The sequence below is a fragment of the Kryptolebias marmoratus genome, linkage group LG19 (assembly GCF_001649575.2).
Source record: "Kryptolebias marmoratus isolate JLee-2015 linkage group LG19, ASM164957v2, whole genome shotgun sequence".
Lineage (NCBI taxonomy): Eukaryota > Metazoa > Chordata > Actinopteri > Cyprinodontiformes > Rivulidae > Kryptolebias > Kryptolebias marmoratus.
In genome coordinates, this window is record NC_051448.1 from 2,915,688 (window position 1) to 2,932,505 (window position 16,818).

Below are 16,818 nucleotides of genomic sequence, written 5' to 3' on the forward strand. Positions count from 1 at the left end.
GAAAAGTGAAACTATAGCCGGCCGAAGATAATGGAGTCTGTTGTCATTTGATACTGTTACGTCTAACAGGTACATGTATATTACTGCACTAAAATGCAGCAGATCTCATTTGTGAAAGTTCAGTTAAATGTCACTTAGAAATAAAGCTTAAAAAAGGTAAGAAATTAGATTATTTTTTCATATTTTTCAGAGAATAACTGACAACGTACGTAATTGGGGTATATCGTGATATATATCGTTATCGTGATATAAAATTATCCATATCGTGATGTAGGATTTTTTCCATATTGTCCAGCACTAGTTTATGAGATATATTGCTAAAAAGGCAAACAGGGTTAACTCCATAATTAATGCCAGTGTTTTAACCAAAAATACTAGACTTTATTTCTCCATAAGTTTAAACTAAATTAATATGACAACGCACTAGCAAGTAAGATATTTAAACTGTAAAACACCAAACTACAGAGGTTGTTGTTGTTGTCCTGAGAAGCAGGATTCAGCTGATGTAACGCAGCAAGGTCACTCATCGCATCATGTTTGTGTATTTATGTGCGCGTTAGAGAAATGGATCATAACTCTGCTGGACAGGCCGTAAGACTCGCAGTCGTGATCCTTCGCCCCGCGTCGTAACAAATCGCTCTGCTGCGATCGCTCTCGCACACCTCCGGAGGCCTGACCCCGCGAGCTGCGGCGTGACGCGCAGTTACAGCTTCATTTGGGCCGATGGGCTCTGCAGACGAGCACGGAGACGTGGACGCTCAGGAACAGAAATTACCTCAGGCCCAGCGGCTGTGAGGAACGGCAGAAGATGATAAAAAATGTCACCATATCTGCCTGATTGTGATCGCAGGGGTTCTCTGTCCACGTGCCAAAACAACTGTCAGAAAACAGGTATTTAAGGCTTGAAGTAAAGACTATAAAAATGTAAAACTACTATAAATGACACTATAAGTAGCTTGAAATAGAAACATACACATTTCAGTATAAAAGCCCTGTTAGTGCTTTAATGAAAATCCAATATGTTTGTAAACAAATGGCTGAATTTAAGAGAATAAAATGAGAAAATTGTCTTCAGGGTTCAGTTTAATTTAAATAAAGTGCGACACTGACAAAGATCTGCCATTTTTTTGTTCATCTGTCAGACCTGCCACCGCCATCTGCAGCCGCCGTAAAACTACAGATTCATGAATCCCGTCTGTTAGCAAAATAACTACTGACGCTGCACTAAAACGTTCGATCACAACCTCCCTGAGCACACACGGGCTTTGTTTCCAGAGATGCTCGTCAACTACAGGGTACGTGTGAGGGAGGCCTCTCTTTAGAGCCGTCTCATCGCCGCTTCGGCGTTACCAGGGCGACGCAGCCACATGACATGATGGGAGACGGGCAGGCGAGGGGAGGCAGGGCGCGGTGGAAAAACAGAGGAACAATGCACACAGAGATAAACGCGCACGGCGGCCGGCAGCTACACGCGAGCGAGTGACCTCGCGGCGCCGTCACCGCGGCTGAGGCCAGCAAGCAGGTCCCGTTACCCAGAATTCCACCGGGCCGAGACCAAGTGGGCGCCGCTCTGTCACAGCGGAGACGTTCAGGCAGAGTGAGGCAGCAGCGACGCGGCTACGGCGTCGGCTGTGAAATATGAAACACGAGAGGCTACAATTATGTTCTGAGTCCATCTCTCCTCAACACCACGCCACTAAAACTGTTAACAAGCAGCTGCTTTTCACCGCCATTTCAGTTTGTCCGCCGCTTCTAATCGCCTGCCGCCGAAGGCAGAAGGAAGATGATGTTTTTACCCATGGCTGTGTGAGAGTGTCTTTCAGCCAAAACATCTCATGAACCTCTGGGTGGATTTTAACAAAACCCCCACAAAGCAACCATTGGACGTAGATCTACAGCTGATTAACTTTTAGAGTTAATCTAATTAAACATGGCCGTCACAGCCACACAAAAATACTCTCAATTTTACAGATAATGAGCTAGAATTTGGTGTATTTGTAGTTGAGGATCATCCACAACTTCCAGTGCTAACTAATCAAAAGAGATTTGGTTTTAATTGGATTTTGGTTTTAGATTTTATTGGAACATTCAGAAAGTAATGGTTAGACGTACATCTACAGCTAATGGAAATTAGCCAACACAAAGATGGTTATAACTTTATAGATATTGGTAGTTTTATAAACACAATCTGAGCACTAACACATCATGTGAGATCTTGCTTTATTGTGTTATTTTAAGGTTTGACCTAAATGGTTTTATCTCCGTCCTTCTCAACATAAGAGCTTGCTTTAGATTTATTTAAGAAGAATAGGCTTTTAATTATTATATCTTTTTACTCTCAGCTTTATGGTTTTTCTCAGTTACACTGAAGGTGTCCTCAGAGCACAGGAAAAGGGAATAAGATATGCTGCACCACGTCTTTAAGGGTTAATACCACCTTAAAGAAAATAAATTAGACACTTCTGCAACAAACTTTGTACGGTTATTGTATTATTATTGTTTGCACACGTTTAACCAAACATAACGAAATAAAACAAGAATAACTAGGAAGGATATTGGGTAAAAGAAGTAATTCTGGAGAAAACTAGAAAATGAAAATCTAGAAGAAAGAAATTCTGCAAAGCAAAGCATCACGCTGGAAACAACACAGTCATTCCACCTAGACGGGAGGAAACGCACTATCTCCACAAAACACTCACTTCCTGTTCAGTTTCCTGCTTCCTGTGCAGCAGGGAAATGGAGGGAGTGGCCACTCATGTCACGGCGAGCCGGCTCACTTGTTGCATTTCACTTCCCACCAGGAAGAAGGTAGATACCAGCTTCCTGCTCATAAATCCATTTTCAATTCTTCTGGTTCAAACTATGAGGAAAAAAACTCCACTTTTTGAGTCATTTTCAGTCAAAGTTAGTTACAGTTTGTAACTTAAAAAAGGTCTTTGTATTATTCCTCATTCAACTGTTCTGCTTGTTTGAGGAGAAAACTGAACAACAGTTTCATGATGAGAAACAGATGTCTGTTTAAACCTCCACCCTTTAGTTTTCTTCAAATGTCAAAGTTTTCTTCCAAGATCTGTGTCTGGGTGTGAACTTCACAATAAAAGAAATATTAAGTCATTCAGAGCAAAGCTGAGGAGTTATTTTAGTTTTTTTTACGCAGGCTGATTTTAACTCATTCAAATTTACAGATACTGACCTAAAACTTGGTGTGGTAGTCGCTGAGATTGATCCCCAACACACACTCTGAGCACTAAAGATCACAACGAATTACATTTTACCATTCACTATTTGGAGCCCAATTGGTCTGTGTGTTAGCAAAATATCGCATGAACTGGACTGTGTTTAATAAAACCTTCAGGAAATCATTCCTGATTCCTGAAGATTAACTTCTGGAGCCAACCTGATTCAAAATGGCCGCACAACACATGCTCCAAGTGATTTGTTACCACAACAGCATTAACGGCTGAAGTCAACGGCGTCTGTTAGCAAAATATCTAAAGGTCCACTGGATGGATTTTATTAAAACTCTCAGATGATTAACATTCAGCTAAGATGGTCGCCACAGCTAATCGATGCTAGCCAACCCAAAAATGGTTCAACTTAAGTTAATTTTACATCTAAAAATCGAGCTAAAAGCAGCTGAAACTCAACATAAATTGATCTAAAACTCCCAAATTTGTCTCAAAGTCAAAACTGGGATTGTTAATCTGAGAACAGACAGCTGATCCTCCTGATTACTGTGAAATCACTAATAAAACTGTATTACCAAACACTACGGTGAATTCAGCTGAAGAGTAGTTACTGTAAAGCAAATGTTGCGTTTAAAGACTTTAATTCCAGTTTAACCAAACATGTTTGTACTTTTTTCCCCACTCTGTATTACCTTTGCTCTGCTTTCCACGCGTTCAAAATGAACACGCTGCAAATTAAAAGCTCTTCAGGAGCTTTTCTTTAATTCTGAGGTTTGCTCCGAGTAAGTTTGAGTCAGCACTCGGGACAAGTGGAGGAGCATTAAAACTGTCCGACCTCCAGCACATAAATACAACGCTTTAACACATCCTCTGCAGCATTGTTGCAACAACGAGCACTTTTTATACACATATAACCTGATTTAGATCATTCAACTATCATCTGAGGATAATTACCCTTTAATTGTAAAAAAAACAACAACATTTGTTTGCTGTAAAAAGGTGACAATTCCCTGAAGTCACAATTAAATGTCTGATTTAGGTTTTTGCTGCAATGATTATATTTATGTATGCTTCTGTTAATGGTGCATTCAAGAACAATTAGGAAATCATAATGTTCTTTCTCCAGGGAAGCATTTAAAGAACCACAATAATAAAACAAGGTGCCTCCAGAGTAACATAGGCTCATTTCTTTGCAAAGCTGAGTTAAAACTATATCTTCTGATCTTAATTTTGAGTTATTTTCCTTCTATAGATAAGTTAATGTGTCCTTTAATTAAAAATTCGTTAGCAGAAACTTATAAATGGCTGCCAACGACCACGTGCGTTCGCTTACCTACGGGAAACGGTAAAAGTGACTGAAAACAGACGTGTCGAGTAAAGTAAGCAGATTAAAACGGGGTGCATTTCACCAGTTTTCTGAAAAATACATGATGAAACGAGTTAGTTTGCTAAGAAATAAGGTCAACTCTCAACTGGTCCAATCCAGCTGGCAACTTAAAGAAACTTTTAGCAGAAAATTCACAAAAGCCGAACATTGATCTCCATCTTTATGACGCCCTGACTGATCCCTGATTTCCATTCTTGACGTTTCTACTCGATCTGTTTCTGTTTTTTTGGCCTTTAGTTGCAGATTCACGCTCATATTTCCACCCAAACGTCTTCCCCCAGATTCTACCTTTGTCTGATTCACTCATATCCGTTTCCCGGCAGACTACAGCCAGCCTGATGTAGGTCAATCACAGCCTCCACGTGGTTTCCAGCACATTCAGCTGAGAGCTTTGTTTACATTAAACGCGGACCGGCACTTCAGACTTGCATGTCAATATATCTGAAAAAAAAATAAAAAACTACTGGAGGAAACGCTTTCAGACTACACCATCCAGGAAAACCAAGATGACCATGTTTAGCTTTTATTCTATAGTTAGCAAAGAAAATTTGGACTTCCCACTTTTGATAAATAAAACAAAGCATGACTTTGTTCACCATGCGTCTAAAGTTCAGAGGCAGGATTTCTTCTTCTATGAACCTGAGAAAATATCTGACCTGTTCTCTGAATAAAGTAACCTTCAGGAACAAAACAAAATAACCATGTTGCTTTAGGGTGTTGAGCAAACGTCAGGCTCCACATGTTATCATTTAAAGGAAAATCAAAGTGTTAACACCTCCTTAACATCTGATGACAGCTTCAAACAGAGCTCCAAAAGGAAAATACCAACAAACTAAACATCCGACCAGCCAGATTATTGACACGGCTGCATATAAATACTTGCTTTAAGTACCGACTGCTAATTACTGAACATAATTATAGAGCAGGACGCCCGCTGAAGAGTGCAGCTGTAATAAAACGTGCCAGTTATTTACCTGCTTCTGTCCAGCGCACCAAGCGAACGGTCTGTGACGTAAAACATGACATTAATAATTAAAAGCTCCAACACTGATGTTTACAGTTAAGCTTCACGGGATGTTCCAGCAGTTCTCTAAAAGTATCTGTGAGGCCTGATTTGGAAATCGTTCAGTCGTTTTGTTTTGTATTAAAACTCGCTTTTCGGCTCCGGGTTTCCACGTTCCTCGTAGGTCAACCTCGTCAACAACCCGTTTCGCTCCGAACAGCTTTCCAAACGCAGCCGTCAGCATCCACACTCTTAAAGGAAAGGATTAAAGTGCGCTTCCAGAACAAATTTTAACTCACTTGGTGAGCTGAAGTTACATAATACTGTGCACGTCCTTTTATATCAGACTGATGAAGCCATTAATTACGTTTTCTATCTCTGAAAAGGGGCTAAGTCCATCTTTCTGAGCAACAGAAAAGGTTAAAACCAAACGCTAATTTCAGAACTACTAATATAATTTAAAGCCGGTCATTGTGGAGATCTTTCTACGGTCTTTTAAACACATCCCAACAGAAACGAGACATTACCAAACATCCATCCAGGCTTTACGTTTCTGTGAAGGAATCTTTGAACCATTTGTAGTCTAAGTTAGTCAGATGACTCTGGAGGGCTTGCATAAAAAGGTTAAAGTGAATTTAAATGATTTATTACAGCAGTAAATGCAACATAAACCTTTAATACATCTCAGCAACGAGAGATTTCTTTTTCTACTTTTAGCATTTAGCATCCATGTTGGAAAGATTTGGAGCCAATAGCGTCAAAAAAAGTTGACTAACAGAAGATATTTTGTCGTTTTAAGATGAGAAGCTGGTTATCAAACCATGCTGCTTTCTATAAATCAGGTCCGAGTTATCGTTTGTAAACTACAGAAGTTTAATTTTACTGTGAGATCATCTTTAATGTGATATTTAAAGACAAAGAATGGCTTCCAGTCTTACTCGACAGCAGCAGCACTAAAGAACAATCATTTAAAAGGAGTCAGACTTTTATTTCTCCGTTTCACGCTGAAAGTCAAGGTGTCGATGCAAATGACGGAGGCCGAGCCAGTGAGTCAAATTTATAACAGTGAGCAGTTCCGCTTGCAAGAATTACTGCGCTCTTACTGTTCCCCAATTCCTGGGCAGGAAAGGCGTAGAACAATGGTTCTCTAAAGTTTTACCTCTCAACCCACAAAGTGACAAAGGCTTGTGACTGCATCTGCTGCTGGTTTAAATATACAAAAACTGATGATAACCCAACTAAACATGAGCGGGACGACAACATTAGCAGTTTTAAAATCCACAATATCACGTTTATTCATTTACGACTCTCGTTTTTACCCATTGTAGCCGTTATGATGAAAATATTCCATGATAAGGAATCATTTTAAAACGTAAGCTGATATCTGGAGATCACCTAAAGATCAACACCTGGTGTTTCCTGAGCCACACTGGACCTCACCTTTCAGAACCGTTGGCTGATAAAAGCCCAATGAGCAAAAATAAAGCGCCTAATCCCAAATAAAATAAAACAGACGGTTGCTGCGCCACATATTTCAGGCTCAGGTCAGTCTGCAGGAATAAGCTGAACATTTCTGCCTACTCGAGTCGTCATGTGATAGGAGCGCATGTTATGCTATAATGAGCCTGACAGCATAAGATCCACAGCAGGACTTTATTTGGTTTGAGTTTGCAAGATTAAAAAGTTTGGGAACCTTTGTTCCAGACTAATCAGCCATCCATGGCTAATCTAATCACACGAATGATCTCACTGCCTCTCAGAGGCAGGTTACATTTAAAGATTGTACTTTTTTTTAAATAAAAGATCCAACATTTTGATTTTGTTTAGCAAATCAAATCAGAAGCAAGCGTCCATCACGGGTCACTTGTGAAGGATTCGCTCACAGCTACACCCAGGAGCTGTCTGGACAATCTGAAGGACACTCGAGCAGCTTGGGGGCTCCACCGGCTGACATATGGACGAGCAGGGCGTGGTGTGGCAGGGGCAGCCATGCATCTGCTTTACATTTAATCACGTCCAACTGGACGAGGCGCCGAGCGCGCCTTCAGCAGAAACCTTGAGTCAACGCTCTCTGCACCGTGAGAGAATTACAGCCTGGAGACGTATTGGACGGGGTTAATCATTCCTCACAGAACCAACCGAGCCGCTGACTGTGTGTGAGAGCAGAGCACAGCTCCGGCAAAAACGGCTGGCCAGCTTCAAGTCTGATAAATTAATCGGCTCACGAAGAAGAGGGGACCTTGTGACCCCCTCCTTACACCAACGGCAAGGTGGGGGGTGGGCTGCCTGCCTAAAAACTGCTGCCAACACAACTAAATTTCAAATCCAAACTACTCGGTGAGCAGACGGGAGGTTATAGTTACTGACTAACAAAAGAAATCAACAACCCGTCTGTGTTTTCTGGAACACAGCAAGCTGAAGTCTTATCCTATAATTCATTAGTAAACAACAGCAAAACCCATTTAATTACAGCCCTGCAGCTTCGTATGTTGCAGGGACAAATTATAGCAGCTCCTGGTGCATTCGATGTCCAGACTATAACAGGACGGGACACGGCTGGTGACCGCGCTGACCAGGAGAATTAAGCTACGACTGCTGGGAGACTAGTTAGCGACTCAAAATTGTTTGCAACCGCCATGCCATGAAGCCACATTTTGAGCGGCCGGTGTTGGAAATCACATCCCGTTTTTTTGTGTCCGGCTTGGAAAACTGCATAATTTTGTTTGTCCCCCCTCGGTTCCCTTCAGCCACCCCTACGTTTAGGTTTTAACCTGCTGGAGAACACTTATTTCTCATCAGGGTGGTCGGACGTTTGCCTCGGATGTTTTCTGTGCAGGAGGACAACACAGCTCCAGCGCTCTGGAGACGTCCTCTACGACTCTGTGACTGTCCATCCGTCCATTTGCTTTCCTCGTTTTCTCCTTTCTGGGTCGCAGAAAGCTGGTGTCTGTCTCCAGTGTCGCGGGTCCACAGAGCCACGCAGAGGCTACTTAGAGTTACCAATTAACCGGACATGCATGTTTTTTGGTCTGTGGGAGGAAACCGGAGAACCCGGATGGAACCCACGTGTGGGCAGGGAGAACGTGTGTAGTCCACACAGAGAGGGTCCAGGTTGGAGGCGATCCCACAACCTTCCACTCCGCCGCGTCGCCGTTTTCAGGCAACAAGCTGACGCAGTCATTTTTGAAACCCTGGCGACAAGGTCGTGGCACCTCTGACTCCCAGAACGCCATCCGCCAACTCAGCCCAGCGAGACGCCGTCTGCGTGGACTTCTTTGGACGTAAGAAACGTCAAAGCCCCTCGGTTTGCTGGAGCGCGGCGAGCTGAAGTCTCGTCCTGTAACTCATCAGTAAACTCCATTATTACAGCTCTGTTCCAGAGCCGGGTTCAGTTGTTGCTGGTCAGACGGGCAGAACCTGGTCCTGTGAGGACAATGCAGGACAGGGACAGGGACCCTCACAGCTCGTAGGCTGCTGTAATTTGTGCCTACCCAGGTGGAACCACTTACACCCAACCACCTGCAAACATTTTAAGCTTTTATTTATTTACACAACCTCTCAAACAACCTCCTAGCTCGTGTTGCAGGGGTTTGTCAGCCATTGCTACTGAATGTTAACTGCTAGCTGATATAAATAAATATATTATTATTATTATGTTTGTGTACACTTACTACCTGCGCGGTTCTTGCTCTTCTGTAAAAACACAGCTTGCTAACTAGCTAGCTAATAATAAAAAGCTGGTAAATCAGTGCAGACCTCCTTATCGCACACAGACAGTGTTTTATACCAGTTACACCTGGTCAAATACAGATATCCGGATAAAATCAGGCGTATTGACTGTAAACAAACCTGTCAAGTTTGAGACTTTTCTCGGATGGAGCAGTCGGCGGCAGGTAGCTAGCTGTTAGCTCCGTTAGTGTGGAATAAAACGGCACGATGCCGAGTTGTAAATATTTAACTCATTTAAGGGTTTATTCAACACAACAACCCAAAAGATGAAGTTGTTACCAAGGCCTGACGATGAACCGCTTTTGTACATGACGGTGAACAGCGCGGTTTTTCCAGAGTTTGGCTCCCGTCACGAACAGGGGCTTAGCTCGGACTGAGTGACCACGCTGCCCGGCTCTGGCCGTCCCTAACCCCGGCGTGTCGGCTTCATTCCCCGCCGGGAGAGGCCCCACGACGCCGCGGCCTGCCCTGCCGCCCCGTGCCGCTCTCTGCTTACCTCTGTGGGCTGGCTGATCTCGAACAGGTCGAGCCGGTTGGCGTTCCAGTGGTTGATGATGTCGGCCAGTTTCCTCCTCTCCTCCTCCCTGCTCCCCGACATCGTTGCGGGCAAGGCGTTTTGCCCTCCCTCCCTCCCCCCCCACCGCCTCCGCCGAGCCTCTGTGCGCGTCGGTACCGTCGAGGGGGAAGCTCCCGTAGCGTTAGTCCGCGAGGGAAGAGAAGAACCCGCCGCCGGAACCGAAGGTTCGGGTCCTCCTGCTCGTTTTCACAGCCAGAACTCGGCGCGGTCTGTGTCCTGGCTCCTCGACCGACCCGCTGTCTGATCTGCTGCTGTCGCGCGCTCACGCTGCGCCGCCGCGCGCTCCCGGGGAAGCTCCGGGAACGCGCACCTGCCGTTAACCGCTTCGTGCCCGAAATGTTGGGTTCATGACGTCACTTTTCAAACGGCAGGTGACGTCACTGTTCATTTAAGGTCATAAAGCTCATAAAACGGCAATATTTTAGTTTTTTTAAAAAAATAAAAAGCTTTTTATGCGCAAACCAGACAATAAACATAAATATACAAACACTTCTTTATTATTATTCTTTCAAATATTTAATTTTTATGCTTAAATCAAATATATTTGATGAGGTTTGTTATTACTTAATGCACTTTTGACAGCTGGATATATTTATTTTATTCTACAGCATTATTTTCGGAAAAGCACAATGTCTGTTTCTTTCTTTCTTATTTTTTGTAACATGCTGATTCAGCCCTCACACTGTTGATTTCCCATTTATATAGAAAGAATAGACACGGATAGACACACACACACACACATATATATATATATTCTATTCTTTCTGGACTCCAACTATTTATGCAGACTTTCTGCTATTTTAGCTGTTTAGCCAGCATTTTGCTGGTTTTATTTGGCATTTTGTTACTGTAATTTTAGCTACCGCACACATACATAAATATATATATGTATATATGTGTGTGTGTAAAAATGAGACCACAAAGACACCATCCCAGTAACTAAACAGCATATAATCTCCTAATCTACCTTAAAGCAAAGTTTTCTGTCAGGTGTGTCTTCAGAAATAATCCTTTGTTTTATAACTCCTTTAATTTTTTTTGAAATTGACCATTTGTTCCTCTGCCGGCTGATGTTGCACCAGGAAATCTCTTTGAAGGTCCAGCAGTCACAGTGTGAGACGGGGGACACCCTGGACAGGTCGTGAGTCCATCAGGGACAGAGACGACCAACCATTCACCCTCTTACTCACACCTGGGGACAGTTCAGCCATCTAACCTACCATGGATGTTTTTGGTCTGCAGGAGGACATATCAGCTCCACCCAGACAGGCTCCAGGCTGAGAGTTGATCCTGTGACCTTCTCGCTGCAAGGCGACGGCTCTAACCACCGCGCCGCCCTTATCTGGGAGGTGCTGAATGCCACACAGAGCTGCAGAATCCTCCAGCCTGCAGGAATAAACATACATATTAACAGGGCTGCTCCACGTCAGATGCAACTGAAGCTCCTGGGGCTTTGACGACTAAAGGCAGTAATTTGTAAAACATCTTCGTCGACCACAAGTTCATCAAGGACAGTGAGCTCAGTAAAAAGTTGCTTTTGTTTGGTTAATGTTATTGGCATCCCAGATTTAGAGAGAAGATGGGTGCTGTACTTAACTTTTCCGTTCTCGCAATCCTTCTGGAAAACCTGCAGAAAAGGAGGCCTGATTTTAACATCGAGCTCTTCAATCAGCACCATACTTCGATTAAAACCTGGTTTTCTGATGGCAAAGTCAACAAACAGTATTTTCTAAATCCATTTTCCAATTTGTGGCTTTGGAATAAACATCTGGATGATTGTAGTGAGCTTAGCTGTTTTCTCGTTTCGTTTACTGCCTTCTGTCAGGTGGATCGGTCACGTTTTCACATCGATCATTCTGGGATTCTGGCAGCTTTGTAAGGGCCAAAGAAACTATTAAAAGAGCCACATTCGGCCCACGGGCCGCTTGTTGGTTAAGCCTGGTGTAGGATGTGAGTTTTAACGTTTTATTTTGCAGAAGAAATGGAAGAAACAGCAGTTTTTCCTGCATGTGAACTGCAGTCCTGATAACCTGCCTCTCTGCAGGAGTCTTCCTTCCTGTTGATACCTTCCTCATAAAAATGCTTGCTTCTTTTGTGTTTGTGTGTGAGAGAGTGTTGCATCCATGCAAACACCAGCTCCTTATCAACACACAACTGTCAGTAACTTTGAAAGGTCACCAAATATCAGGCAGATCCGTGTGAAATGTCAGAAACACGGTGGTGATCACATCTCCAGAAATAGCAGTGATACAGCAGAGAGGTTAGTCATGTGAACCTCCCACCTCCTTCTCAGAAGGGGCGAAGAACAGCAGCAGCAACGACTTCCTATAAATACATGAGTCACTGAGCCAGAATCTGTGGGTGCTGACGGATAATGAAAGAGCGCCGTGTTGACATCATGTGTGAGTAACTTTTTATCAGAACAGCTGATCTGGAAGCACACAGAAGACTGAGGAGAATGGTAAACAACACGACATCTGGAAAAAAAAATGTACATTTTTCTCAGTAATTACCTCATATCTCAAACGTTTGTGACAAACGTCTTTAAACAAAACTAAACCGAGTGATAAGCATGTTTATGTTTCTGTTTCCTCCTGCTTCTGCAATACGACAGTGTTAATATTTCCTGACATTACTCAGCAGCAACGGTGTTAACGACTGCACAGATTAGACATTTAACCTTTATTTGTTTTATGCACCATGTGCAAAAACAGCAACCCTGGATAACTGTTATAAAGGTGCTTTAAGGAGCTTTAAATGCTTAAATAAATTGTTTTAAAGCATTTTTTTTGTCTTGATTCTTGTTTTCCTGTGAGCCTTTGAGTGACTGACCCCATCACTTTTTATACACTAAAAACTGCTGGTTTATTTTGGTGACTGACCCAAATAAATCATCAAACTAAAAGCTGTGACGCATCGATCGGGTTTGGGATGAGCGTCGTCATTCTTCGTGGTTTTATCTGCTGTAGTTCGGTCATGATGGTAGCTGAGAGTCATTCACAACACGTACACCGAGTGCTACACTTTGAACAGCATCTTTGCTTAAAACTTTGTCATGAGCTATTAAGAGTCAACACTGTCTGTTAGCAAAATATCTCATGAATCAGTGGACAAATTGATTGAAACTTTCAGGAGTACACCTACAGCTGACCAACCTTTGGAGTCAGCTCGATTCAAGATGGCTGACCTTAGCTAACTCCGTCGGTTTTACAGATATTGAGCTAAAGTTTGATGTGGTAGTAGCTGAGAATCATCCCCAACACGGACTCTTTGTCACGGTTCGTAGTGGAAGTTAATCCTGGGAGTGCAGACCAAACCGAGCCCAAAAAACAAACTCAAGGATTTAATAATTACTAAAAATAATATGAAACAAAAGGCTGCCGTGGCAGGAAAAGATATAAAATGAAAAACTCTAGGAGAAAAGCAGACAAGGCATGGAAGCAGGATGTCAGACCGGGGATGAGGTGAAGACCGGAGGACGGAAAGGACTGAGGAGACTGCAGACAGGTGGCCTAATGAGGACAGGGAACAGGTGCAGGTGGGCAGGATAGAGGAGCAGAATCGACTGAGGACGAATAAAAACACAAAGGTAATGTCGAAAAATAACATCACAGGAAGCAAAAACCAACAAGGAATCTCAAAAGATAAACAAAAGGACACAAAGAATGGCAACATGAAAAAAAAACTAAATTAAAAACATTTCTATCAAACAGAAAAACACCAAGAAGTCAGGATCGTGACTCTGTGAGTTTAAACAGCATCATTCAAACATCATTTACAAAACCTGAGCATGAAAGGCAGCGGGCGATATGCATTCCTTCAAGAAAAGCTGGGCCTTTAATTGTCTTTTTTAAATTAGCCAAACCAGCTGAATGCGTTCAAACTGATAGGGCGAGCTGCTATGAATGAAAAGAAATATGTAGCACCAACTATAATACTTTTACCTTTATAAAGTGAATTATTTTCACGTCTTATTTCTGAATGAATGAGCCGAGCTGCACTGAAGTCCTGTCACAGCAGCAGAAGTTGAAAACCACAACAGGAAACCAACGTTACCAGATAGACTGAGCCACTTCCTGTATTTGTGATGTTATCCCAGCGACTGTCTCACACACACACACAGGATGCACTGATTGATGCAGACACACACACACACAGCAGCGTTTAAGACAACCGTGACTGTCAGTGACTTTATCTGCCCGATACGAGCAGAGAGGCGGTTTGGGGTTTTAAACGCTCACAGATGAGAATCAGGTGCTGCTTTCATGTCCTCATCCTCCCAAATACTTATCAGTGTTTTTGTCTCCCTCTGTGAGCACAATAACCCTCTGCTATCTGGAGTTTTGCTAAATAAACCATGATAACATTTCACAATGATTACTCCACAGGTTCAACACAAGCTGGACTGAAATTATTGTAAATAACGAGCAAGGACAAAACAAAGTTACTAAAACGAGCAAACATTCGAGACGAGATAACGGGCCGCAGACTTAAAGAAATATCTGCAAACAGGAAGAATCTGTTCTGTTCGGCTGAGAATCTGCAGACAGGGAACATATTTATCTAAAGAGCAGATAAATTCATTAAATTAACTTTAAAAAGAGCAGATTGTCAAGAGGAAATATGGTGAAGTAACAGCAAAATAGTTTACAATTTTATTTTTCTTTGAGTTATGAAAGTTTAAAGTCTTTTTTGTTGCTTTTACACAGTTTTGTATTTATTTACAAACTCAGAATTGGATCAGTGATGAAATAATTAGGAATTTGTTAAAATCTTTATGAAATGACACAAGAAGTCTCAGAAAAAGAAAATAACACACATATAAAACATTAAAACAGAGTACATGTGTTGGTGAAAATGGTTTTCAGATCAACCATTATAACTAGTTTATTTGCATCTAATTAAGAGAAAGAATAGAAGCAAATTTGTGTTTTAATAAAATGTGTTTTATTCCCTATTTTAGTACAAATATTAAAAAATGAAAGACAACATTCTCGTTTAAATAATAATTCAGTTAAACACCAAACTGTTATTTGGAGAAACGTGAATTCAGACATCAAATGCTGCAGATTCCTCAACATATTTAACATCCGTCTGTTAGCAAAATATCTTGTGAACTCAGTCCATTTTACAGATATTGAGCTAAAACCTGGGGTGGTAGTAGCTGAGAGTCCTCCCCAGCACATCCTCTGAGGGCCAACAGGTTAAATGTTGGGAGTCGATTCTGTTTGTCGTTTAGGAAAACAGTTCATAAACTTCAACTCGTGGCCTTTTCAAGTCTAATCCAAGATGGCCGCCACAGCCAGCTGACATCGGCCAACAGAAACAGCGAAAACTCGGTCAGTTTGACAGATATTCAGCTAAAAACCCGCTTCTGTTGGCAAAATATCTCATGAACCAACAGGTTTTAATGAGACTCTTGGAAACTCTTGGAGTACACGTCCGTAACTCATCCGCCATTGGTGCCAACCCAAATCAAGATGGCCACCACATAAAATCAGCTTCTTAGTTTTACAGAAACAGGCTGACATGAGCAGAACGGAGATAAATTACTTTTTATTTTTATATTTCATCACAGATCATGATCCAGAGGGCTTAATTATCTCTACTTTATTTTATTTATCACTCTAATGTGTGTGTGTGTGTGTAGCGTGCTGTATTTAGTGTTGATTTTATTACCACCGTACGGGGATCGACCTTTTCAACCAGATCTCTGATTTAATGAGACCCTGATATTTAAAACACTTCAAATAAAGAAAATTAAAGAGAAGATGTTTGAGGAGGAGGTGACACGCAGCAAGTCAGAATAACTGATTAATAAAGACAAAAAAACAAATATTTAAGGCTATTTTTAATCCCGAAGAAATCATATCGAAGAGAAGAAGGAAGGATGAGGAAAACTATCAAACTGAATGTGATCTAAAACCTTTGAAACAACTTTACTCCCAATTCCAGACTGAAACTTGACTTCATCAAACTGTTAAGTAAAAAAAAAAAACAGCGACCAGCATCTAATCTTTATCCCTCAGCCTGAAGATGGAAGAGAGAATATCTCAGAGAAATGAAGGTTTAAGGAAACTGAGCGTCTCAGAGCGATAAGGGAGCTCATAAAACAATCCAAACTAACCCGAGGGATGAAACCGAATCTGCAGCAGGCGGACGGGAAGCGTAAAATATTTGCACAAGGAGCCGAGGTGGTCAGATGTGCCAGCCAGAAAAGAAGCGGTTCGCAAATCAAAAACAGGTGGTTTTGACTATTTTTAGCCGTTTTACATTTTTGAGATTCTCTGCCTTATAAAAAAAAAGAACAGAGTTAAATTTGAGGCACAAAGAGGGCAGATCTTTGTGGAAAACTCTGGCATGAAAAGCGGCGGGTGATATGCATTCCGTCAAAGGCCTCACAGGTGATTCAGACTTCATTCAGTCATACGTTTTGATTTTTTGCATCTTGTAACTTAGAAAAGGACTTTATAAACAAGGAAAGTTAATATTTCATGTCTGTGTAATTCCAAAGTGAAAAAATGTCAATTAGGTGTGTTAAGTATTAAGTTTTGTACAAATTTTTCTAATTAAAGACCGGCGCCGGCCTCCTCCCGCATCCGACCGGCACCGGCCTCCTTCCGCTGTCCGACCGCCACCGGCCTCCTCCTGCTGTCCGACCAGCGCCGGCCGCCTCCCACCGTCCGACCGACGCCAGCCGCCTCCCGCCGTCCGACTGATGCCGACTGTCTCCCACTGTCCGACCGGCGCCGGCCTCCTCCCGCCTCCGACCGGCACCGGCCTCCTCCTGCTGTCTGACCGCCACCGGCCTCCTCCTGCTGTCCAACCAGCGCCGGCCGCCTCCCACCGTCCGACCGGCGCCGGCCTCCTCCCGCCTCCGACCGGCACCGGCCTCCTCCCGCCACCGGCCTCCTCCTGCTGTCTGACCGCCACC

At 42.7% G+C, this 16,818-nt stretch overlaps 1 protein-coding gene across 2 annotated transcripts in view; it reads right to left on the reverse strand.

The window, feature by feature from the left end:
- The window catches only part of afdna (afadin, adherens junction formation factor a), a gene marked incomplete in the record, with an annotated part of 91,694 nt that extends 81,758 nt beyond the window's left edge, over positions 1 to 9,936 (reverse strand). For both annotated transcript variants that reach the window (XM_025009404.2, XM_025009403.2), the window contains 1 exon segment: positions 9,804 to 9,936. In XM_025009404.2, coding sequence (XP_024865172.1) covers positions 9,804 to 9,905 — 102 coding nt within the window.
- Positions 9,937 to 16,818: the final 6,882 nt, after the last annotated feature.